Here is a 25,936-nt window from a genome sequence, read left to right on the forward strand (position 1 = left end):
TTTAGGTAGATTTTACTTTGTTGGCAAGGCTACAGCCTACAATAAGATGGTGCGCAAATGTTTAATTAGGTCTATTGATTCATTAAAACGTGTTCATGTTTGTTTAAGTAAACTGCAGTAAACCAGTGACGTAAGCGGTGTCAAGTTTTTTTCTTTGACGTGTTATGAAAAACTAGTCGACCCAAGGCGTACGCCGTTATTTTGCAGGGCCGGCCTTAGGCCAATGCAACCTAAGTGACCGTAGTGGGCCCCGCACTTTCAAAGGACCCGCGAAATTCTAGGTGTAAATTATTAAATTAAACCATTTTATAACTAATAACAAAATTCCTGGAAATCTCCTGAAATTGCAAAATATGCGAAAAAGTCATGGAAATCTCCGGAAATTATTAAAATCTTTTGAAAACTCAAAAAAAAATTCCTGAAATATATAGACAAAAAATTGTCATTTTGGGGTTTCATTCAAAATGGTAAACGCCAATCCTACGCGCGATGAAAAAAACGGCATTATGCAATAACCGTAATTGTGGAATCTGATGAAAGAAGCTTCTCACGCCTGAAACTAATGAAGAATTAGTTGAGGTCAACAATTCTCGAAGACAGATTGAAACATTTGGTAATTCTTGCTATTGAGCGTGATCTATGTAGGAAACAGAATTTTTATGATTTACTGTATGGCTTCGCTACACGCAATGCTCGTAAAGTAATTCTGTAGGTAGTAAAGAATGAATAAATTGCAAAGACGAATTTATTTTCTAATACAAATTCTTAATTTTCACTTATCCCTACCCAAACTTGGCCCCGCCAAATCCATTTTGCATAGAGCCCCACAACGGTTGAGTCCGGCCCTGCTATTTAGTGACATGTAAATACAGAGTACATTACTTGTTCTCCCCTCCCCTCTTTTTTTTTCGCAGATAAAGTTACATGGGGTAACTCTAGTCCGATTTGCAGAAATAAAAGAGTTATCTTTTCATGACTTCTAGGTCAAAATGGTTACGCCCGGCCCTGCTATTTATTGATGGGTGAATACTACTTGTTCTCCCCCCACCTGATTTTTTATTTCATAAGGTAACTCTAGTCTGTCCGACTTGCAGAAATAAAAGAGTTATCTTTCCTTTACTTCTTGTGTGTCCAAACTCTTGCGCCATGAAGAGAATTATATATATAGATTTTCATTCATATAACAATCTAGCCAAAATAATTTTTTCAATAATAAGACATTTTGAAATATATATAACTGTCGACCTTGAGTTTTTGCAATGTGGGCAATGAGTTGAATTTTTTTCTCTCATTTATATACATAGATACATGAAATTTTAAAGAAAATACATACATACATACAAGAATTGCTCACTTAACAGTATAGGATTTAAGAGAACTCGGGATAGTCTGCATTACATTTTGAGTAAATCAAATCAATAATACAAAGATCTAAACTCTCATATGAAACCCCCACATGTTGTTACTAACTTTGATGCATTGAAAAACTACTTTTGATAAAAAGATGTTATTTATTATTTGTAGTAAAAACTGTTTTCTTATTTTATAAATAGATACATTTTTAAGGGGTCTGGGAGAGCACTGTAAACCTCCCAAGGGAATCTTGATGTCAAGCTTTTCCAATCATTTTGAACTGCAGAAATGTCTTCTGCAGCATGCTCCATAGTAAAAAGAATGCAAGTAAAAATCAAAGAAATTAAAAGGGTCAGGATGGACTAATCAAATCAAAGATTTTAGACCTTAAAAAAAATAATTGGGGGCCATGAATTGGATCTTTTACCATTGTAGAGAAGATTGAAGTATTTTATGACAAAACATACTAGAACTTTTATTGTTCCCTTAGCAATAAAATTACTGAACAAATGCCAACTTTTTCAAGTAAACCCCTACATAACATTCATGTGAGACAGCTGTGTAATTGTAGCCTACAATTCATTTGCATTGCTTTAATATTTCAAATATATTTCACTACTGTGAAACTAATTTCTTATAAATTTATTTAGTTAAAAAAGTATAATATATAATTATTTATATATAGTTATATATAAAATATAAATAAAAATATATATAATTAGGTTAAAAAAACTACAGATTTTATGTTTATTTTCAGCACTAATAAGACTAGTTTCTGCTGAAATATTAAAAGCCTGTTTTTTCTGAACTATTTGCTGCATGTTTCTTTTAATTCATTATTAAACAGTGACTAAAATATTTTTATGTAACAAATCATTTGTGATTTTTTAAAAAAAAGTTCATTCACGTAGTTGAACAACAATCCTTGAAATATGATGTTTCCTATTTAATAAGAACCAAATTTAGAGTTTCCCTAATAGGAATGGGACAACATGATAAGGCAGCCTTACAAAACTTGCAGTTACTAATTTTATATATTTAAGAAATAAGCAAATTATATGAGGAATGTATTTTCTTAGGGAAATCATCTACTTTAAAAACAAATAACCTTTTTATTGTGTCATTTAAAGTTTGTTACATATTTTTTAAAGAATTTTATTACAAACTTGGAGTAATCTTTTTTTTTTTATCTCCATGTTAATAATTATTTGTTAAAAAAAATTTTAAGCATAAAAAACTGTTTTTTAAACTTATAAGATATATATTTATATTATCTGTGTTTTAGTTACTGAGACAAGCTATCACAATGAGGTCTGATTTTGTTGAAGCTTATATTAATCTTGGTGATATTCAAGTCAAACTTGGCAAGTGAGTACTTTTTAAAACATTGTGAGTAAAATGATACCTTACTTTTTATTACAAATTTATTTTACTTATTTTTTTGATAATAAGGCTTGTCTTTGAGTCCGAAGATTAATGAGGAATGCAGTATTTCCTGTGGCTACGCAGCCCCAGCTGTGACCTACATATTTTGCCACATCCAGGGCAACCTTTTGATAACCTTTTTGTCATCTACACACTTTTCACAATTTTGTGAAAATCAAGAATATTGTTAAAATATCAAAGAAAAAAAAATTCTCTTTGTTAAAAAAAAAAATGAAATATTACAAAATCAGTAAGGACATAATGAGCTAAAGTTTCCTAGTTAAAGAACTTGCTATAAAAAAAAATCAGAAATGAAAAGTTTATATTTATTACAAATGTTTCTTCTCTCTAGGCTTGATGATGCAAGAGCCACATATGAGGCAGCTCTTAAACAAGATCCAACAAATGCAGATCTTTATTACAATGTGAGCCAATATGTGTATAATTTTTGATACTGGTTGTTTAAGCCAATAATATTAAGGTATTGTCTATGAGTACAAATATTAATGTCAGAATGCAGCATTTTAGGTGACAAAATAATTTTATAATATAATTTAATTTCATGACTGATCCAAACTAATTGATACAAAGAAGCTTTGTTTTTTTGAAAAGTATTTTTTATATTTTTCACTTCTGATGCTAATGAAACGTCTCCTGATGGTTGATTAAGTTCTCCATTTTCCTCAACTATAGTTTTTTAGAAGTCAACTGTCAATTGTTCTTGTCTGCCTATAAAAAAGGTGATGGCTGAGGTGATATTTAAGGTTTCTTTTTATAAAGCTTATTTCAACTCACTCTGTTGGTCTTTCTGTCTGTCTTACAAATTTTTGTACATGTTATTTCTCCCACACTCAATCCTGGATCAAGTTGAAATTTTCGTACAATTATTTCTTGTACCTGACAAAACAAGAATCAATTTTAAAAAATTAAACAATTAGTTATTTAATTATTAATTATTGGTAATTAATTATTTTGTCTGGTATCAAACAAGGGAAAGAAATAGAACTTGACAGATGTGGCAGTAAAGTTGAATTAGCTCCTTTATACTTTGTGTAGAGAATTAGGACATTGCTTAAAAATTTTAAACTAACAATAGATAGCTATGAAACCTTTTATTTTCATAAGCACTTTGCTGGCACAGGGGTTAGCATATTGCTATGAGGAGGCTAGAGCCTTGAGTTTGAATTCGCCCAGATATCCCAATCTTTATCCTCCTGCTCCCTTCCCAACTCGTCCAGATAAGTGATAAGATCCTAGCACACTGAAACAGCTAAAAGCTTGAAATTGCGCTAAACAAAAACAATTGGTATAAATATTTATAATCACACAGATTTATTGTTGTTAGTCTAGATCTATTACAAATAAAATTTAATTTCATGACTGATCCAAACTAATTGATACAATGACACTTAAGAGAAGCTTTGTTTTTTTTTTAAAGTATTTTTTTTATTTTTATTTTTTCTTCTGAAAAGGCAAATATATAAAACCCTTTATAAACCCCTTGACTCACTGTATTAAAAGTTTTATTGAGATTAATATAAGCTCTTCTAAGTCGCATTTCCATTCCATACATTTTACTTGCAATAGTTGCGTAACAAAAATTACAATCACTTTACTTTTTGCTTCAAAACTACATTTTCACATTACATTCTGCTATAATCTTATTCAGCTTGTCAAGAAAGATTCTAGGTAACAAACATTGTTTTTTGTTAGGAAATACAAATTTAATCAAATTATATTGTTTTTTCTTTTTACATTTTTACTTCTTTTTGATGCTCAGGCTTTACATCATCTGTCCTATAGACCACAAGGTCTGAAAGGGAAATTTTACTTTTTTTTACTTTACTTCTCTTAAATAATGTTTTTGACTCAACTTACATTTATTATTTCTATTTTATCCATAGCTTGGTGTTGTCCTTTTAGAACTAAATCAAACAAAGATTGCCAGGGCACATTTTGAAAGGGCTCTACAGTACAACCCAGATCATTGGGTAATAACTATAGTTACATTTCATCTTTTTGTTTTTTCTATTTATTTCTCTCATAATGTTGTTAACATTATGAAATTATCACAAACAAATTTTTTTTTAGTACAACTTGCTCGTGGTTCCTGTACTTCTATATGAAAGTGATAGTTGAAATCAGAGTCTTAAAGAAGAATTCAAGCCTTTGAGAGAAAAAGCTACTGAAAAATGCCGGGTATCAAATATCAGAAATAACAACAAATGAGTTAGTACTTTTAGAAGTCAACACTGTTGACTCACTGTCAGAAACCATCCTTCAGGTATAGTAGAAAGAGCATGAAAAAGCTGGCTAGACAACTTGCTGTTGCTGACCTGGAAGAGTGGAGGGAGCGAACAATCACAACACCTTTAGGATAGAAGTAAAGGGACTCATAATAATCTGTATGATCATAATACACTCATGTTTATGTAATACCATTTACACTACCAGTATGAGTATATTTGATATGGGATTGTATGTGACTCTAGGTATTGTTCTGATCAATTGTTTTGCACCTGAGACACCAACCAATTTCAATTGTAAGGAGCTCTAATTGTTTTCCATTTCACAGATTGGTTAAGATCATGCATTTATCTGTTGCTGCTAGTTCTGGACTTTTTATTTCTATGTCAAGTATATCATTTTTATATATTTTAAATCCACCCTATTGTTAGTCATCAGTTTATCTTCCAATGGAAAGCTTTTTAACCTGGCTTAACCTGAAACCAAAACAATTAGATGGTGTATCCTGATTAGAGAATTGCTGCTTGCAGATGCTGCTGCAGCACTCAGCTCCCATTTAAAAGCAAGATTGCAAACACTAGTGAAAGCTTTGTTTGGCAGCTGCATGTCAATAGCTCAGTTTTATGTTACGTCTCACTAAGACTAAAATTCTGGCACAAGACATCACAGAAATACCAGAGATAAAATAAGAATTCACACATTTACGTTTGTGCAAGAATTTACCTACCTGTGATCAACTATCACCAGTAACCTAAATCTAAATCTAGACATTGAGGTGACAAAAAGAATTAGAGAGGCTTCTGTAGCCATGTTCTAAGCCAGTTTGAAAAAATGCCCAATAGACCACAGCACCCAAAATGTATAATGAGCACTTTACTTTATTTTTGTGAGAGCTGCTTGAGTATCAAGAGCATTTGAACAGTTTTCCCATGCATTGCTCGCATTACATAATGTGCATCTCCTGGAGGTAATCAGTAGGGTTTTGAAGATTATATTAACCTCACCTGCATGCCAGATGGAGGAATTCCCTCAGACATAATTTATGCTGAGTTTGCTGAAAGAGTCTGATTCAAGGGATACCCAAGACTAGCCTACAGAGATGTCTGCAATAGGAATCTCAGAATACAGGCAGGGTGGGATATAAGTGAGTGGAGGCCCCCAGGACAAGATTTTTGTGGAGGCTCCTGCACTTTGTTAAAAAGCTTCAATAAAAATGCATTTGTTAATAATAACACTTACATCTAAATGCATTCATATTTAAAATTAAAGAAATAAGGTACTTGTAAATTTTAATCTCATTTTCCTTCTTAAAAAAACAACAATTAATTTTAGTTACAAAAAAATTATATTTATGAGTTTGTGGAGGGTAAGGCCTTTGGTTGACGCTCTCCGGAGCTGCATTTATTTATTATGATAATGCTACAAGGACACTTATTAAATGCAACAGTGTTGCCAACTGTAAGATTTAAAGTATTGTTGTAGAAAATGCAAAAACAAGTATTTTGAAACAAAAGTTTCTAATCCGTCAAAATTGTTATTTAAAGAAATATCTCTTTTGTGGAGGCCCAGACTACCCTCCCTTAAATTCATCTCTGACTACAGGCATCAATTAAAGTATTTGTGGGAGCAAATTGCCCAAGATTGTATAGCATTGGAACTGACTTTTCATGCTGGTATGACTGATATTCATTGAGAGCAAAAGCCTTAGACAAGAGGAAGAAATTCGTCCTATCCAATAGCCCTAAAACAAATGCTTTCTCATGTGCAAACTGTGGCAATGTTTGCTGCTCCAGAATTAGTTTGTTTAGTCACAGAAAATTATGATCCATTTCAAGGAGAAAAAAACATCACCAATAATTCCTCTGTGCGCATCCATTGTCTTTCGAAACAGAAGGGGCCTTAAGTCTGATATCTTACAAGCCTATTAGACAATACAATCACCGTTATTCAAATTAGATATGACCCAGCTATTGCAGGAATAAAATGCTTTATCACAAAGTAATGAATAATTTATAGTACAACTATTGAATTTTGAATACCCTTCTATCAGAAGAAATAACTGTGGGCTATATAATCAGTCTGCATTACATGAAAGAGACTAAAAATAATAGAAATATGTCTCTAACTGTCTGTCTGACTGTCCAATCGAATCTAATTTAATTGAATCAAATCTCTCTAATATATGTCTGTCTGTCTATTTATCTCTGTGTTTCTTTCTGCCTTAATTTTGTCTGTCTGTTACAGACATGGTTGGCAGTCTAATCCAACTTTGGCAGACCCTACTACCACTACAGCCCAACATAACAACAATCTGTACGGCAATACTGAACAATTGAAAGAACAGTACACTAATTTTGCCTGGCACAGTCTGCAAAATAACTTAAGCCCTGCAGCAAAAGCTGGCTACAAGAAGAAGAAGAATGCTTTCACCAAACATGTTTGCACTCCATCATGGACATAAGGTGGCAAGACCACACTATAAACAGCAAGGTCCTTGTGAATGCCGGTATGGACAGTATAGAGGGACTTTTCATAATTTTGATAGTTACGCTGGGCAGGGCATGTATCCCGCATGGGAGACAAATGTATGCAAAAAGCAGTCCTTTTTGGTGAGCTGAAAGGTGGTCAACATAACAAAGGTGCTCCACAGAAATGCTTAAAAGACCAGGTTAGGCAGCAACTTGCTTTAACTGATGAAGAGAGTACCTGGCTGCATGCAGCTTTGGAACGAGACAGCTGGATTTCCCTTACAAATGCTGTGGAATACACATTTGAGGCCAAAAGAAAAATCCACTGCCAAGGTTTGACATAGACAGAGAAAAGAAAATCTAAACCAACAACCATCAGAAAATGTTTATATCTGCCCTTCGCATCTGGGGCTGCATACTGCATTCCTCATTAATCTTTGGACTCGAAAACCATCCTTATTATCTGTATATAATTCTCTACATTGCCTAACCATGCAGGACACCACGCACGCACACCCACTCTCTAACCCTTGATGAAAAAGTCATGGAAAGATAACTCTTTTATTTCAGCAAGTTGGACTAGAGTTACCCCACATAAATTTCGCGGCAACAGAGAGCACGACTCAGAAAAAAAAGAGGGGGGGGGAGAGAACAAGTCTCTACGTCACCCAACCATGCGGGACACCATGCAGGCATGCTGACTCTCTAACCCTCCTTCTGCCTCCTCTTGCCCACACCTGCGCCTTCCTTGCTCTCCAGGCATGCGCACACACTCTTTTGCCCGAACCTACCCCATTAGGACAACTGTGTCTTTCAGGAAGTATTCATCCATCACTAAATAGCGGCCTATGCTACGCTGCGGGTCGGCTAGTATAAAATAAATATCTACATTTTCTTAATACAGCTTTCCCTGTTTTTTACTATTAATACTAAATGGTGTATTTTTATGGAAAAAATAGCTTACATATTTGATTTTATAAACAAAATGGTTCACTTTCAGAGGATATAACTGACTTAAAATAAAAATTCCTTCTCGATCACTTCGCTCTTAATAACTAATGTAATATACTTGCATATAGGCCTTATATTTATAATAACTAATGACTGATTGATAAAAAGAAAGAATTATGCAGCCCCCCCTCTCATAATACATGTACTAAGTTTGGAGTTTAGTGTCTTGGAATGTAACCTTGGTAATATGTAGATCTCACATTTGATGACTGGACTTACAGATTCTTTGTTACCACTTAAATGTAATACAAATCCCTAAAAAAAACAGAAACACACTCCTTGAATTGAAAGTTCAATGCTTTAATTAAATAAATTTATAAGTACATTTGTATCTCTGAATTACATTATTCAATCAATAGTTTTACTAAAATTAGATTTATCAGTCCAAAGTAATAAACTAGTCAACAAACCCTAAATGTATCTTCATCTTCCAAATCATTCTGGTAATTTCTAAGTGTCACTTGGAAGTTTCTGAGCTATTTTATGGCTTTCTAGAAGATTCTCTATTTTCTAGAAGTGGATGACTTTAATATTTCACTGTAAACAAAATGAAGCACATCATCTCCCTTGTGCCTTTCTAGATTGACTTGTGACAATAAAATGCAAATCACTTGGTAAACCTAAATAATACAGGGCAGATCAGTAAACCAGTATTCAATTATTTAATTTTTTCCTATAAATTTATGTCTTAGCAATCTTTGTATAATTCTGCTATACTGATGCAAGAAGGAGGAGATCCCAAAGAAAGAAATTTGGCTTTTAAAAGGTACTAACATATTTATTTTATTAAATATATGCTCTCTAGCATGTAAAGACAAACTATTTTTTTTTTGTCAATCCTAAAAAAAAAAAAGTTTTATCTCTTTAAATTAGATTTTGATATTTTACAAAATTTTTTTTTATTTAATTCTGCTTGGAAGACCAACCTGGACATAAATTGCCCGCAGGCCTTAATTTGCGTATCACTGATATAGTCTCTGATATAGTGCATTAGAAACAAACAAAATAATAATGTTATAAATAAAGCAGATGCATGAATGTAAATATGTTATGTTCTGCGCATGGGTGACCTTTCGGTAGTGTCTAATGTAAGAAGCGCGTGATAGCATGAATGATTATTTAATGTACACCAAGACAGAATGAATTTATGTAAAAATGCTTTTGAAACACACATTTGAAGGTTAATTTTATTAATGAAATGAATGGACTATATTTCATATGTTCATGTGTAAACGTAAAAAATTATCTTTTCGAAGAGCAGATCTATCATCTTAGGATTACTTCTAGATCTAGGCTTTATCCTAGAATTAGATCTAGATCTATGCTTCGAGAGATTTTCAGTTTTGTGCATGCATGACATTTGGTTCTTGTCTCAAGTAAACATGGCTATTTGATCTAGATCCATGAAAAAGTATTACTTTTATAGAGTTGGACGCACTTTTTTTTTTTTGAGTGTCTTAAATTTATTTTTGAGCTACTTTACATATGTTACTTTTCCAGTTAGTATCCAATGAACATTTATGCCAAGTTTTATCAAGATTGGTCAAACGATTTTGATTTCTATTGGGGACATACATAGGCTACATACTTTATATTATACATAACACAATTTTGGATTTAAAAAATCTTTTATTTTTCATTTTCTTAAACTAGTATTGATATTTTTAGAAATCATATATTAATTCACTCTGTCTGTCTGGTAAAAAGTTTGAACATATTATTTCTCCCACACGTTCACACCTATTCTCGGATCAAGTTGAAACTTTGCACAATTACTCATTGGCAAACAATAAATGAATCAATAAAAAAGTAAACAAATTAATTAATTATTGGTAATTTTGTTTAATTCTGAAAAGGGAAATTAATTCTTTAGTACTGGTATTAAGGGATATGGCTATATATCTGGGGTTTTATCCCCTTTGATAATTGTGCACTTTATTTGTCCCACACCCATTCTTAGATCAAGTTTGATATAAAAAGGAAATAACATCTACATTATTTAGAGAAAATAACGTCTACGTTATTGAGATATATTGTTCTGAAACTGGAGTTTTTCCCCTTAGGTGTATTTTTTTTATTATCTATTGTTGCCATGTTCTGAACTTAGGCAAGGCAGGGAACTCCATGTAAAAGATTATGGTTGTTTAATTACAAGTGATATGAGGATATCACAAACATAGAGATCTTGCCTACTGAATTCAATTCACTACTTCAAAGTCACAGTCCTTGTCTCTAGCTATCCTCACCAGTTGTCACAAGAATTGGTAGCCTTCCCAAACCACCTAGAATTTCTTACAATCGCAGGAATGACCCTTCTACTTCTTCTCTTGTCCATACAGTCCCAAAGAGCACTTCAACTGTCTCTATTAGCTCATCTAAATATTACATTCTATCCCCATGTTAAACCGTGCACTGGTGCCCACCATAAGTTCTTTTGCAGGGGCAGAGTTATAATAGTTAAAAAGGTTTGTTGTTCTTCCTCGTTCTCATTTTACATGTCGGAGGGTTCAGATCAGTAGATCTATATCTGAGATGAACCGCGCAGTGGTTTCCAGATGTGACAGTTCTCCATATAGTTTTTCTTCTATAGGAGGTTTTGGGGCCAGAGTCTTGTTTGGGCCTCTTGATATAGTGTGCAGCTTTGAAGGACATGGTCAATATTCTCTGGTGATGCTCCACAAGGCAGGTTTTGCTAGTCCTGATTTTTAGCTTCCGGAATATATGTTGTCTCATTCTGTTGTGTCTAGTTCTGAGTTGAAAAATTATGTGTTGGTCATTTATTTGTTCGTTCTTCCATCTCTGGCCAGTATGTCTGCTTTTTCATTGCCTTCTAATTCAATGTGTGGTGGAACCCATTGAAGAACAGTTTCCTCGCTGTTGATGTTAAGGTTTACAAGAGCTGTCCTGAGTTGCTTTATATATGAAGTATCACAGTTTTTCAGGCTTTGAAGGACTGTTTTAGTATCGGTCAGTAAGACAATTTGGCTGTTTAGTGTACAAGGGTAGTTTATTAGAGTAGTAGCTGCTAGTTCAAGTGCTTGCTTTTCTGTTCTATGGCTGTCTGAGAGATTGTCAGTTGCAATTGACTTTTTCATTCAATTAGTATGCCAGCGCCTCCATTTGTGTTGGATTTTTGAGAGGATCCATCAGTGTAAACTCTGACCCATTCATAAGGATTCTATTTTTGGTGCATTGGGACATTTTTTTCCTCTTCTTCCATCTAAAGAAACGAGGGCAGCGATTTCCCCCATAGCTCTGTAACATAATGGGTGTTGTCTATTTTCTGCAAGTTGATTTTGACTGCTGAGCCCCAAGCTGCAGCACAGCATTCTAGAGTGGTTCTGATGTAACTGGTGTATTTCTTTTTTAGAATGTTGCTCCCTAGTCGCTGCCGGCTAATTCTTTCATAAGGCACAATCTTTTGATATCTTTACTCTGTATTTTTTCTATTTGTTTTTTCCAAGTTAGTCTCATGTCATATGTAACTCAAGATATGTGGGACTGTCATTTTTTTTCTAGAGCTTCCTTATCTAGTGTTAATTTTATTGTTTGCCGTTTTGTTGATAGTGAAAAGATGGTGTATGTTGTCTTTTTGGTGTTATGGTCATGCCACAGTCTTTGGAACACTGACTGAGTTTGTCGAGAGCTTCCTGTAGCTAAAATTTTGATGTTCCTACATATCTGTGCTGATTAAGGCGAGGTCATCTGCATACATGCTTTTGATTTTCTTTGTAGGTTTTGGTTTAGATCATTAATGTATATTAGGAACAGTGTTGGAGACAGAAATCCTCCTTGGGGAACGCCATTTTTTTTATGCCCACAGTGTGTCCTTGCATGCAGACCAAAGCTTTTCGATTGTTCAGATATTCTTTTATCCATTTGTACATTGTGTGGGATATGTGATGGTCTATTAACTTGAACTTGCTCCCAGACTTTATCGAATGCTTTTTCCAAGTCAACCCAGACAATCATTGTTGGCTTCTTTCCTTGAAATCCATCTTCAATTTTCTGTGATGAAGGCGATTTGGTTCTCTGTAGATCTGCCTTTTCTAAAGCCAGCTTGGGCTTCTGTAAGTAGATTGTTGAACTCAAGGATCCAAGTGAGACTGTTATTTACAATTCTTTCCATAAGTTTGCATGTACAGTTGGTGAGGCATATTTGGAGGTAGCTCTCTAGTTTGTTTCTTTGTTTGCCCTGCTTTAGTGTGCGAATCATGATGGCTTTCTTCCAGATGTTTGGGATTCTACCTTATTTCCAGCTACCATTTAAGATTTGTAGGTTGAGGACCTAAGTGGAGTAGCATGTCGTTAGAGATTGTGTCGTGGCCTGGGGCTTGTTTTGGTTTGAGGTCCTTTAGAACTTCATCTGCTTGTTTCATTTTTAGATTTGTTGTGACTCCTTGAGAGTATGCTGTTTTGTTAACTTGATTTTTATCCTGAATTTCTGCGTGGACATCTTTAATTCTGCTTTCATTGATTTGCATATGACCTACACATTGAAAATATTTTCTAAATTCATTTACAGCTTCTTGGCATTTCAGGGGTTGGTTGTCAATTTCTATAACTATGGTTGATCATTTTTCTTCTTGATTTAGGCATTCCGCAATGTGCCACAGCTTGTGGCCATCTCTGTCTACATTTAGTTGTTTTTTCATGCCAACTTGTCCTCGTTGCAGAGAGGTAGTTTTTCCTAAAAACTGCATTAGCTTCTTTTAGTTTAATATTATTTTCTAAACTAGGGTTATTTTCTACTGTATTTTTTGGCTTCAACTGTGGCGTTGTGGAGTTATTGTATGTTATTAGACCAGTTTGAAATATAATCTTTTCTTGCTCCTCTAGGAATAGACTCCTTAGCTTCTTAAAGGATTCTTTTGACGAAAGCTGAGTATGATTTGTTAATCTGGTTTGATTTACAGTTTATTGATGCAGTGTATTGGTTTGTTAGTTTTGAGAAAAGATTCCAGTTGGCTTTTTGTAGTTCCATCTGAGGATAGTAGAGTTTTATGTTTTGTAGGTGGCATCGATACAGATGAGTATGGGCCTGTGGTCACTTGTGGCTAGCTGGTCAGCTAAATCTCTCTTGAAGTTTTAGGAGATATTATTAGTTACAGAGGCTAGATCTGGAGTGGAGGATGTTAACCAGACTCTTGAAAAGGAGGTTGGTTTATCATCAGGCTTATTTAACAAAATAAGACTATTTTCTGCTTGCCATTCTTCTATTTCTTCTCCCTTGGCATTGAGATCTGGGTAGCCCCACCCCGGAGAGTAACTGTTCATATCCCCTATAACCAGACATTCTCATGGTTGATCTTTATGCATTCCAGGTTAAGTTCCTTGTCTGGGGGCAAAAGCAATTGAAGATATTTAGGTTTTCCTCTGGAAGAATCAGCCTAGTGCCCATTATTTCTTATTCAGCTGGGTTGGCAGTGTTATATCTGTGGCAGGAATAGCATTTTTTATAATGGAAAGGTTTCTTCCTTTAGGTCTTTTTTCTCTCTCTTGTCTGATACAGGTACCGTGTAGCCTATAATGAAGAAGCGTAGGTGGCTATTCAGGAGTTCAGGTAGGTTTCTTTGATGCAGGCTACATCTGTTTTATTTTCATGAAGAAATATTTTTAAAGCTTATTTTTTCTTTTAGATGCTCTCTGCATTCCATTGAATGATTTTTAGTTGTTTTTTTTTTTGTCTTGGAGTGTTGGCCAGTAATTTTTACTTTCTAATCACTGCTCCTGGCTCCAAAAGCAGAGAACCACTAACTCGCTTGTGTGTGTGCTCCTTCGAGGCGGAGAGCCTGGGCCCTACCTTTGCGGCGGGTTTCCACAGGCAAGACGCCACATCTATAAGAATCATTCCTGAACTCCAACATAGATGAGGTTGCTTGTCGATGTGATATGCGTCAAGAGGCCAATTGAATCCTGCTTCAGCCTGCTTTTTCTTTCTGGGTTTGCTCCCATAGCCTTTGATCAGCCAAGATCATCTGCAAGGCAGCAGTTTTATTTCGGAGTTGTCTCTCCTAGATAAATAATATCCCTAGTTAACGAGTTTTATCTACCCGGGTTTAGAGTTAAAGCGCCCTATACTCACTTTTTTAGATGTTTTAAGAGAATATCCTGGGATACCCCACCTCATCCTCCAAGACTACAAACCAGTTGGTCCGAGGTTGTTTATTTGATATTCACAGCAAACCCTTATATCTAAGGGTTTTTCCCTTTCCGCCACCTGGGAACTCACTTAGTAGAAGATGGTAGCTTCCATAAGAAAAGGTTTGTTAATATTAAAAGATAAGCAATCTTTTGAAAAGTAAATACAAAAAAAAAGGTTTTGTTTTTGCTTACTTTCAGGTTGGAGAGGTTAAAAGTACAGAAAGGGGAGGATCCAAAAGTTTACTTCAATTATGCCATGCTGGCGATGGATGAATATAAATTTGAAATTGCTGAGCAAAATTTTAAAAAAGCTATTGAAGTAATTTCTTTAAGTGTAACTGGTTTTATTTCACTTAAGTAATGTTGTGTTTTTTTTACCATTTTTATTTTACTCAAGCAATAATATTTTTAGTGTAAAGAAAATAATAGTATACCAACAATTTTTTTTTTTCAGCTTGATCCAACATTTCGCAGTGCCTTGTTCAATTTAGCCTTAATGTTAGTCAACAATTTGAATAGACCTTATGATGCTATCCCTATTTTAAATCAACTTCTTGAGGTAAAGTTTCTTGCTTTTATATTATAAAAATCAAAATTGTATGGACATTTTTTATGGAAAAAAGAAGTGACTCATATGAATACTTTTATAGAAGGTAAAAATGGTAATGAAATTGTAGAAAAATCATTCAAACATGTTGAACTTTTATTTGGTTGAATGTCATTTTATTATTTTTGTTTTTGTTACTCTTAATAATATGCAATTCTCTGGGTGGAAAGACATGCTCCAATTTGATTTCCTATTTCTCATTCTCTTTGTTCTTTTAGTATTTTGTGTTGTTTTATTGACTACTAGCCGGATATTACCCACGGCCTGCAGACCTTATATATAGTTGTCTTAGGCTTGAATTACTGTTTACTGTTATCAGAGATGAGTTAAATTTTTCGTTTTGTTGTATTAAAATCAAACCAAATTCATTAAAAAAGCTATTTAACTAATAAACTAATATCTTTAAATTATATATTTTACTCAATTCAGCATTTTTTCCACTAATTAATTCAAATTAACAACTCTTAGCTTAGGACTATTTTGTCTCACCAATCCTTATAATTTAATTTAAATTTAATATTATTTAGATGAGGTCTATATTTTTTATTATATCCTTAGATTTTAGATCTTGTCAGTCTAGTGTTAGACTTAGACTTTAATTAAGGCTTTAGACTTTAGATCTACTAATCATCTACTAATACTACTAATAATAACTAATAGTAATATTCTATATAGTTAGTTATACACGTAAATATATTGATCTAGAATTAGAATTAGATCTAGTCTAGGTCCATATTTTAAATTTAATAAACCATTTGATCTGATTTAATTGTCGTTGTAAATTAGCTCTTATAGCAGAAGAAATTACCTTACCTAACTCAAAAAATATAGAATCAACATTTTGTAAAATTAATACCACCTCAACATCCCTAATAATAGGCAGCATTTACAGACCACCAAATTCTAGTTTAGAATACATGCAGGAACTATGTAATCAGATTACTACACTTAAAGAGACAAATAAAAATGCAGTTTTTTGGATTATGGGTGATTTCAACCTACCTGATATAAATTGGAAAACACTAACCATAGATAAACAACAAAACCTTAAGGACATAAATGAGCTTTTCATAGAAACTTTACACAACCTAAGTTTAGATCAAATCATTAAAAAGCCAACTAGATTAAACAACACATTAGATCTCTTCTTAACCAACAGACCTGGATTAGTAGTTGATTATGATATTATCCTTGGTCTATCAGACCATGAGATCATAAAAATACACAGTCAGATAAAAGCAGTAGCCAATACAAAACCCAAAAGAAAAATCTTACTCTGGAATAAATGTAACCTAACACAACTACACCAAGCTGCATTAAACTTTCAACAAACATTCTTATTAGAAAAAGACATTAACCAACCAGTCGATGACCTCTGGAATTTCATTAAAAACCATCTTAAAAGCATTATAGAAAATCATATACAGACTAAATACCCATCAAACAAAATAAATAAATGCTGGTTTAATAATAGACTAAAGAAGCTTTGTAAACAGAAGGAAAACCTATATAGAAAATTTAAAGAAACTAATGCAGAAAGAGTTTACAAAAATTATATAAAAATTAAACACTTAATCCAAAAAGTAAGCAGACAGCTGCAGAGTGAATACATAAACAATGTAATATCTAAAGATAACAACAAAAACCTATGGTCATACATTAAGTCTAAGAAAATGGAAACAACAGGCATATCGCCATTAAAAGATGAACATAACATAATACATAATGATAATGAAACTAAAGCTAACATCCTAAACAAATACTTTGCATCAGCATTCTCAGCCCCAGGAGACAAAGACATATTACTGAATTTGAACCAAGTAAACAACATAGAAGATATAGTAGTACAAGAAAATGGAATTCAAAAACTATTAGCCAACACCAAACCAAATAAAGCATCTGGACCTGATGGTATTCCAGCTAGATTACTCAAAGAACTAAGCAATGAGCTAGCCCCAGTGTTCAAAACACTCTTTCAGGCTTCACTTAACCAGGGCAGAATACCAAAGGACTCGAAAGAAGCTAATGTCACCCCCCTATTTAAAAAAGGAGAAAAATCTGACCCAGGAAACTACAGACCAGTATCACTTACCAGCATCACATGTAAAATCCTAGAACACATAATATGTAGCAACATCATAAACCACTTAAACAAACATAATGTCCTCACACCATACCAACATGCCTTTAGGAAATATAGATCATGTGAAACACAACTAATAGGACTAATTGATGATTTTTCAAAAGGTTTAGATAATAGTGAACAAATAGATGTTACTAGATTTTTCTAAGGCTTTTGACAAAGTTCACCACCATAGTTTGCTTAAAAAATTAAAATATTTCGGCATTGTCCACTGCATCAGTGGATTAAAGATTTTCTGATAGGGAGAGAACAAACTGTAATAATAAATTGCTCTAAATCAACACCGATAACAGTAAACTCAGGTGTACCTCAAGGAACAGTCTTGGGTCCACTACTATTTTTGATTTACATAAATGATTTACCAAATTGCATTACTTCAGGAACAAAAGTCAGATTATTTGCAGACGATTGCATAATATATAGAACAATAAAAACAACACAAGACACAGATATTTTACAAAGCGAATTAGATGAATTACAGAAATGGGAATCAAATTGGAGCATGTCTTTCCACCCAGAAAAATGTCAGTTGTTAAGAGTAACAAAAAAACTAAAACAAATTAATTCCACTTATCTTATTCATGGCAAACCAGTAACACAGACTAAAAACGCAAAATACCTAGGTGTTATAATAAATGAAAAACTGTCATGGAATCCACATATTGATGAAACTAAAAAAAAATCAAACAAAGCATTAGGATTTATTAAAAGAAATTTCTAAAATCAAATAAGAACATAAAAACTAAAATGTTATTTAACCTTGGTTAGGCCAATAATAGAATATGGTTCCTCCGTTTGGGACCCCTCAACTCAAGAAAACATTAAGAAACTGGAACAGACACAAAATAGAGCAGTGAGATTCATAACAAACGAATATTCACTTTTGAGTAGAGTAACACCTTTAGTAAAATCACTAAATTTAGAAAGCCTTCAGGACAGAAGGCTCAAAAGTAAAGTAGCAATAATACATAAAACACTGAACCATAATCTTCAAATACAAAAACAAAACTTAATAAAATACTTTGAAAGACAAAGATAAAGGCACATTCCTCGTCCCATATGCTAGGACAAACTTGTACAAATACTCCTTCTTCCCTAGTGCTATTAGAGCATGGAATGGGTTGCCTGAGCTAGCCAGGAAAACCAGTGACTTGGCAGAATTTAAGTCATTGGTTAATATGCATGACTAAATGCATGACGCGTAGGACGTAATCATCTTCTTTTTTGAAGTAACGTCTGTATTATATAAGATAAAAAGATAATTAGATTTAGATCTAGAGATATTTTAAGCTCTGCGTATGCGTAACCTTTCGGTCTTGTCTAATGAAAGAAGCATGCGATGAATGGGATATAATGTACATCTAGCTGTCTAAATTTGCAGATATAAGAACCGAATTTATGTAAAAATGCTTTCGAAATTAATTTTATTAAATAATGAAAATGAAATCAATGGACTGTATTTTCATGTGTCTAAGTAAAAAACTATCTTTGCAAAGTGTAGTTCTTAAAATAATCTAGATAAATCTAGATCCTTTCGGTCTTGTCTCATGTAAACATGGCTATATGACCTCGAGCCATGAAATAGTAATACTTTCTAAGAGTGGGCAACTTCCAGTTTGTACCCAAGGAACATTTATGCCAAGTTTTATGAAGATTTGTCAAACAGTTTTGATTTCTATTAGTACGTACATACATACGCCTTACTTTTTGCTTTATATTATAGTTACGTTGTTGGTACTCAAGACTTTGTTCTATGATATTTCGTAGAACGAAGATCTGCTCTGCACATGATCTGCCTCTTCGGAAGCCTGCTTGTTCTTCTCCGAGCCTTTCATCTACAGACTGTTAAAGCCGTCTCAACAAAACAGTGCTGAAAACTTTGCCCGGGACAGAGAGGAGAGTAATGCTCCTCCAGTTGTTGCAGTCTGCCAAGTTGCCCTTTTTTGGAAGCTTAACAATGACTCCTATTTGCCAGTCCTCAGGGACTTTTGAAGTTCGCCAACAGAGTTTAAGAGATCAGTCATTCTGTTAACAATGCATTGTCCCCCATTTTTTAGCATTTCTGCTGACACCTGGTGCTTTGTTATTATTTAGCACTGCAATGGCCATGGAAACCTCCTCTGCAGTTATTGGGTCTATCTTGACCTTGAGATCATTGTTCGGAGAGGGGTCCTTGAATGTTTAAGTCAGGTCTGGCGACGGTTGGTTAAGGGTCTCTTTAAAGTGCTCTACCCATCTTGCATCCAGTTCTTCTTTCGTTAGCAAAGTTTTGCCTTGCTTGTTTTTTATCGGTGCTCCATCTCCACTCTTTGCTCTAATGAGATCTCGGACAATACGATGGAGAGTTTTTGTGTCATTTCTGCATGCAACAGCTTGTGCCTCTTGACCCAACTGTTCAATCCAGTCCCGTTGATCTCGCCGACAGCTTCTCTTTACTTTTAGATCTGCTTCCCTATAGACTTCTTCCTCTAGGCTGCGATCCTGTGTTTCATTTTTCTGATCTCGTCTAGGTTTGGCCTCTCATCGATCAATTTCCATGTTCTGTCTTGTATCCACTGTTCCTTGTATGAACCTCGCCTCCTTCCGATAACTTCTTCCGCGCACTCAATAGTGGTATCTCTGAAATTGGCCTACTCTTCAGGGTCAGTATATCTGCAAGAGCCTCAAAGCGGTTCTTTAGTTTCAATTGGAACTGTGCTGCAAGATTGCAGTCTTTAAGCTTGTCTACATTAAATGGGCGGGTTCATGTGGCTCGTTTTGGTTGGCGTTTCAGTCGGAGCTTACATTTGCCACTGCCAAGGTAGTGGTCTGAGCTAATATCCGCTCCTCTGCGGGTCCGCACGTCTAATAGAGATGAGCCCCATCGTTTGGAGCTGCAAATGTAATCTAACTCGTTGAAGGTCTCTCCATTTGGTGATCGGCATGTTTTTGTGTGTATTTGTTTGTGCTTAAAATATGTGTTTCCAATTGAAAGGCTGTTGGATGCCCAGAGAGAAATCAAGCGCTCGCCATTATTACTGATGTTTTCTGCAGAGCCATATGGTCCCATTACGTATTCAAAGCCAGTTCGGTTGGGATTGATTTTGGCGTTGAAATCTCCCATCAGTAGAATTAGGTCATGAGTGGGTGTTTCTTCAAGTGTGGTTTGAAGTTGATTATAGAAATTTTCTTTGATGGTATCTATTGCATCATCTGTAGGGGAATATACTTGGATGGTAGTGATTTCGATTTGGTTTGTTTGGAGTTGAGCTGTAATGATGCGGTCGCTGACTGGCTTCCAGGCAATTAGTGCTGAAGCTGCTATTTTAGACATGATGATTCCTACACCACTAATGTGTTCTTTATCGTGTCCTGAATATATTATGGTCTTGCCATCATTGATTATTTGTCCACCTGATGTCCACCGCATCTTGCAGATCCCAAGGATGTCCAGCCGGTAAGAGTCAAACTCTCTTAAAAGTTGGGCCAGTTTACCGCATTGGGTTAGGATACTTACATTCCATGTGCCTATAAGAGTCGGTTTCTTTGCGTTGAAGGACTTGCCATGTATCGGGCATTGGACGTCCAGTTGGGTTTGATCCAACACCGTCTTCGGGGGTTGGCCGCCCTCGCCGCATGTATAATTTTTTTTTATGTGTCAAGTTTGCTGTTTCTGTAGCCATTGTGGTTTTACAGGGTGGGGTCGCTAGCCCCACGCCAAACGCTCCTCCTTTCTCAATATATATATATATTGTTATAAATCTACGACAAGCACTCAACGAAAGGTAGGAGATATTAAGAAACGATGTATATATTATAAGCTATCAACAAATAGTTAGACTTGGACTTTCGCTATCAAGTCACAGGGAGTAATGTCTTAAGTTCTAAGAGTCCTACTTAGTACTAGGACAGACCACCGACACACTTCCCAGTGTCGCTCCAGATCTTCCAAACAGTTCACTAGTATCACACAGGACAGCACTTAGCCCCAGACTGTTCAAACTGCCATACTACAGCCGGATCTACAACAGTCCTTCCTCCTAGTATAAACATGTCTTATACTACTTGTCTTGAATGGTGCTCTCATGCGCACCATCAGTGTGGCGCTGGAGTGGAGTTACAACATTGCCCCCATCTCAGCTCTGTTCGTCCCGAACAGATTCAGGTGCCCTACAGGGTAGTGGTTGTTGGTCAGTGCAGGTCTGTGGGGGCCACATCCTGCAGGGAGCATGTTCACCACGAAGCCATCTGTAGTGTTCTCTGCGGTTGCCGCTTTCTCTTCCTCCAGTTGGCCAGTCTGTTCTTGAGACGATTTCGTGATTGTTACGGTGACTTTTCTTGATCGTTGTCGTAGGCGCTCGCCTTCTGACACGTTTAGAGGTAGTGACGATCCCTGTAGTTGTCATCAGAGCAGTTGGTCCGGGACTCCGCTTCAGCAGACCTTCTCGTTGAACGTCCCATGACAGACTTGTAGACCCACACGTAGCCATGGTTGCAAACATATTGTCATTGTCAGCCGTGTCACTAAGGTATGCCCATGAAGCATCTTTGCAATGCTGATGAAAACACAAGTATCGATGTCCAATGGTTTCAGACCCTGTATGTGTTTTTTTTTTGACATTTGCATCCCCTTCGTGAAGAACTGCATGTACAGTTCTTGTTTAACCCCTGGTAGCAGTTATCAAGCATTGAAGTCTCTTTATGGACGCTGGACAGAGGTCTTTAAGGTCTAAGGTGACAGGCTCTGACGCAGGCCCAAAGTTGTCTTGATCTGATACGGTCGTTGTGGTACTCATAACAGGTACAGCAATAGCTTCAGTCACAAAGCAGATTTGTTCTCTTTCTTCTACTCTCTTTCTTTTCAGATCTGTTATAATCGTTGAAATCATGGTGGCAATCGTTTTCACATTTGTCATCCTTATGGTAGGACTCGATATCGTTGAGGCGTCCCAAGACATGACGTTAAACTGCGCTCCTCTTTCCTTAGCACTTTTTTAGCTCAAAAGTACCCTACTTCTTTACTGCCATTGTGTCTGCCTCCTCTTTTTCAGTCTGCTTTCATTACTCATCACTCTGTCTCCTTATCTTTAAAATCTCCCTATGTCTTACACCACTCCGTTTGCCATGGACTGCGACGGGTAAGGGGGGATAAAGAGATCCTGGTCTTTGAGTAGGTGTCTATCCGAGGATAAACTGCCGCAACACAATACTTTGGCTCCAAGTTCCCTTAGACCTCAAGCACAGATGACCCGCTCTGGGTCAAAAGGCTGGTCATGTTGAGCTACCAGCAAAGGTCGAAGACCACTGGAGGGAGCTGCTGTATGTCCGATGCAGCAGCTGACTGAGTATAGCGCCTGTGTAGCCCTGGCGGGCTCATTCTAGACATCCGAATGACCCGTCCCCTCGTTGGACTCGATGGCGGGTGGGAGCACAGGGGCCGAATTACTACTAATGCCCATGGACCAACCCCCCCCCCCCCAAAAAAAAAAAAAAAAAACTACTTGCCCAGATTTGTGTCTTGGCAAGAGACGTCGAATAGAGGCGCAAGAAGCTGGTCAGTAGTGGGAGAGCCTAAGAGTGTATCTAAGCTGCACAAATCATCAGAACAGAAGTTGATATTAAGATACACTCTGATGGGCTTCTTCGACGTAGAAGAATCTGTGATCTCCATGTGGAAGTCATGTCACACAAAAGTCTGAACACCAGCAGAGGTGCAATCAGCTCTAGAGACCTGCTGGAAAGTTTCGAGAAGGAAATAGTGGAGGGCATTGAAAGATTCATCCATGCCCGGCGCATGGTGAGGGATGGTGAGGAGATAAAAACCGCCACTATAATCCTCAATTTCGGAACTAAAACACCGCCAGAGTATGTGAAGGCAGGATACCTACGAGTTCCAGTGAGGCCCTACATACTTAACCTTATGAGGTGCTTCAAGTGCCAGGGTTATGGACAATGTGCTGCAGTCTGCAAGAGGAACACTGTGTGTTCCAGATGTGCTGGAGAGGGTCATGAGGACAAAGTTGCACAGCCCAGTTCAAATGCCCGAACTGTCAATCTGGCCACTCAGCCTAATCCAAGGACTGCCCAGTGTGGAAACAGGAGGTTTCCGAGGAGGAGTACAAGGACAGAAATTGATGTACCTTCAGCCAGGCGAAATCGACTGTATTGGCCCTATATATATGCTAATTCGGCTTGACAAAGACCTACGCCCAGGCTGTGGCTAAGATAGGAAGATCCATAGCCACACAGACATACACGTTGACCCCACCACCCCCTCCTCCTCCTCCAATTCAGAAGAAAACACCGCCAAAGAACACACCTCCGAAAAGACAACAAAGTCTTGTTGTCATGCTAAAGAACAGATTCTCTGTACTCGCTGATGAGAGCATGGAGACTGAGCAGCATGTAAAAACCAACACTTCGGAAGAACCCGGAGACATCATGTCTGACACCCCATGGATTTCAGAATGTACAGTGGAATTGTAGAGGCCATAAGGCCGATTATGAAGAAATGCAGCTACTGATGGACTATGATACTCCTGTAGCTGTCTGCTTATAGGAAACATTTCTGAAAGATATCATCAGTTTCCGAAGCTTCAGTGCTTACATCAGAAATGTTGAGGATGCAGAGAGAGCATCAGGTGAAGTCTGTATCCTTGTGAAAGACAGCGTCCCCCATGAGAGGGTAGAACTACAGACCACACTACAGGCCGTAGCAGCTAGGATAACCCTACACAAGATTATCACTTGCTGCAGCCTGTATCTACCACCAGGCGCTCCATTAAACCCAACAGACATGGAGGACCTATTGAAATAACTCCCTCGGCCTTATATAATCCTTGGGGTTTTCAATGCCCATAACACCATGTGGGGATCCAACAATACCGACACAAGAGGTCGTATGCTTGAGGATATCTTCCTCCAACATGATTTATGCTTACTTAATGATGCATCACCGACCTACGTGCACACAGGAACTGGATCTCTCTCATGCATTGACCTCACCGTATGCGTCCCCGGACTTCTGGACGACTTTAAATGGTCAGTTAGCAATGATCTACGGGGAAGTGATCACTTCCCAATCATCATTACTAACAATCTCCCCTCATTGGGACCTCAGCGGTGGAAACTGAATAAGGCCGATTGGGAACAATTCCAAAAAAGATGCTCCGAGGATATCACAGAAAAAATCCATGATGAACAGAACCCAGCTGATACCTTTGCTAGCAAGCTACTTAGTATAAACAGGAAAGGTGTACCCCTAACCTCCGAAAATCGAAAACGGCCTAGCAAACCATGGTTTGATACAGCTTGCAAAAGTGCTATTGGCGATGGGAAAAAATGACTTGCAATTATAAAGAATCCTTCCCAGGAAAATCTAAAGCTATTCAGGATAGCTAGAGCAAAGACTAGACAAACCATACGGTCAGCCAAAAGGAATTCCTGTAGGAATTTTTTCGGCAGTCTGGATGCCAAAACTTCTGCTAGAGCGGTTTGGAAGGCAGTAAGGCGAATCAAAGGGAAAGAATCAAATGCAGTAGGGCATTTGAAAAACCAAGGACGAAATGTTACGTCCCCCAGAGAAATAGCTGACTGCCTTGCAATCTCAATAGCAGATCAATCATACACTGCACACTACACGCCAGAGTTCCAAAAATTTAAAGTCAAGGAGGAAAGACACCCCATTGATTTCAGATCTGAGAACAATGAAGATTATAACAAACTGTTCTCGCTTGAGGAACTGAAAGACTCGCTGGACAAATCACATGACACAGCACCAGGAGAAGATGAAATCCATTATTAGTTCCCGAACCCTCATTGGCGACACTGCTAAAAATTTATAACTGTGTGTGGCAAACAGGCGCTTTCCCAATTAGCTGGAGGAAAGCCACAGTTATACCGATACCCAAACCGGGAAGAGATGGTTCTTACCCAGCTAAATATCGCCAAATAGCACTTACAAGCTGCATTTGCAAAACCATTAAAAGAATGATAAACAATAGGCTGGTCTGGTACCTTGAGAGAAACAAGATAATCTCCAACTACCCGTGCGGATTTCGGCAGGGGTGGACAACAACTGACCACCTGGTAAGGCTGGAAGCCTTCATCAGAAATGCATTGCTAAGACGAGAACATCTAGTAGCTGTATTTTTCGACAAAGAAAAGGCCTACGATACAACCTGGAAACATGGTATTCTACGTGACCTGGAGCCTATGGGGCATAAGGGGCACCTTCTCTGCTTTGTGGGGGAATTCTTAAAAGACCGGAAATTTCAGGTTCGAGTGGGCAACTCTTCTTCTGACACTTATGACCAGGAAAAGGGTGTATACCAGGGCAGCATTTTCTCAGTAACCCTGTTCAACATAAAAATAAACAGTATTATAAAGGCTCTGTCCCATGGCATAGAGTGCTCGCTGTATGTTGATGACTTTGTCATTTTTACACATGGGAAAAACATGAATACTTAAGAAAGAAAAGTACAGTTATGTTTAAATAAAATTCAAAATTGGGCAAACGATAATGGTTTTAAATTTTCGGACTCCAAAACAGCATGCATT

At 36.5% G+C, this 25,936-nt stretch overlaps 1 protein-coding gene across 4 annotated transcripts in view; it reads left to right on the forward strand.

The window, feature by feature from the left end:
* The window catches only part of LOC106060865 (protein O-mannosyl-transferase TMTC3-like), a 162,037-nt gene that overhangs the window by 96,654 nt on the left and 39,447 nt on the right, over positions 1 to 25,936 (forward strand). For all 4 annotated transcript variants that reach the window (XM_056033756.1, XM_056033754.1, XM_056033753.1 and 1 more), the window contains exons 14-19: positions 2,639 to 2,721; positions 3,131 to 3,203; positions 4,683 to 4,769; positions 9,197 to 9,270; positions 14,847 to 14,967; positions 15,103 to 15,207. In XM_056033756.1, coding sequence (XP_055889731.1) covers positions 2,639 to 2,721; positions 3,131 to 3,203; positions 4,683 to 4,769; positions 9,197 to 9,270; positions 14,847 to 14,967; positions 15,103 to 15,207 — 543 coding nt within the window. The remainder of the gene's footprint in view (positions 1 to 2,638; positions 2,722 to 3,130; positions 3,204 to 4,682; positions 4,770 to 9,196; positions 9,271 to 14,846; positions 14,968 to 15,102; positions 15,208 to 25,936) is intronic.

The sequence above is a fragment of the Biomphalaria glabrata genome, chromosome 6 (genome assembly GCF_947242115.1).
Source record: "Biomphalaria glabrata chromosome 6, xgBioGlab47.1, whole genome shotgun sequence".
Taxonomy (NCBI): domain Eukaryota; kingdom Metazoa; phylum Mollusca; class Gastropoda; family Planorbidae; genus Biomphalaria; species Biomphalaria glabrata.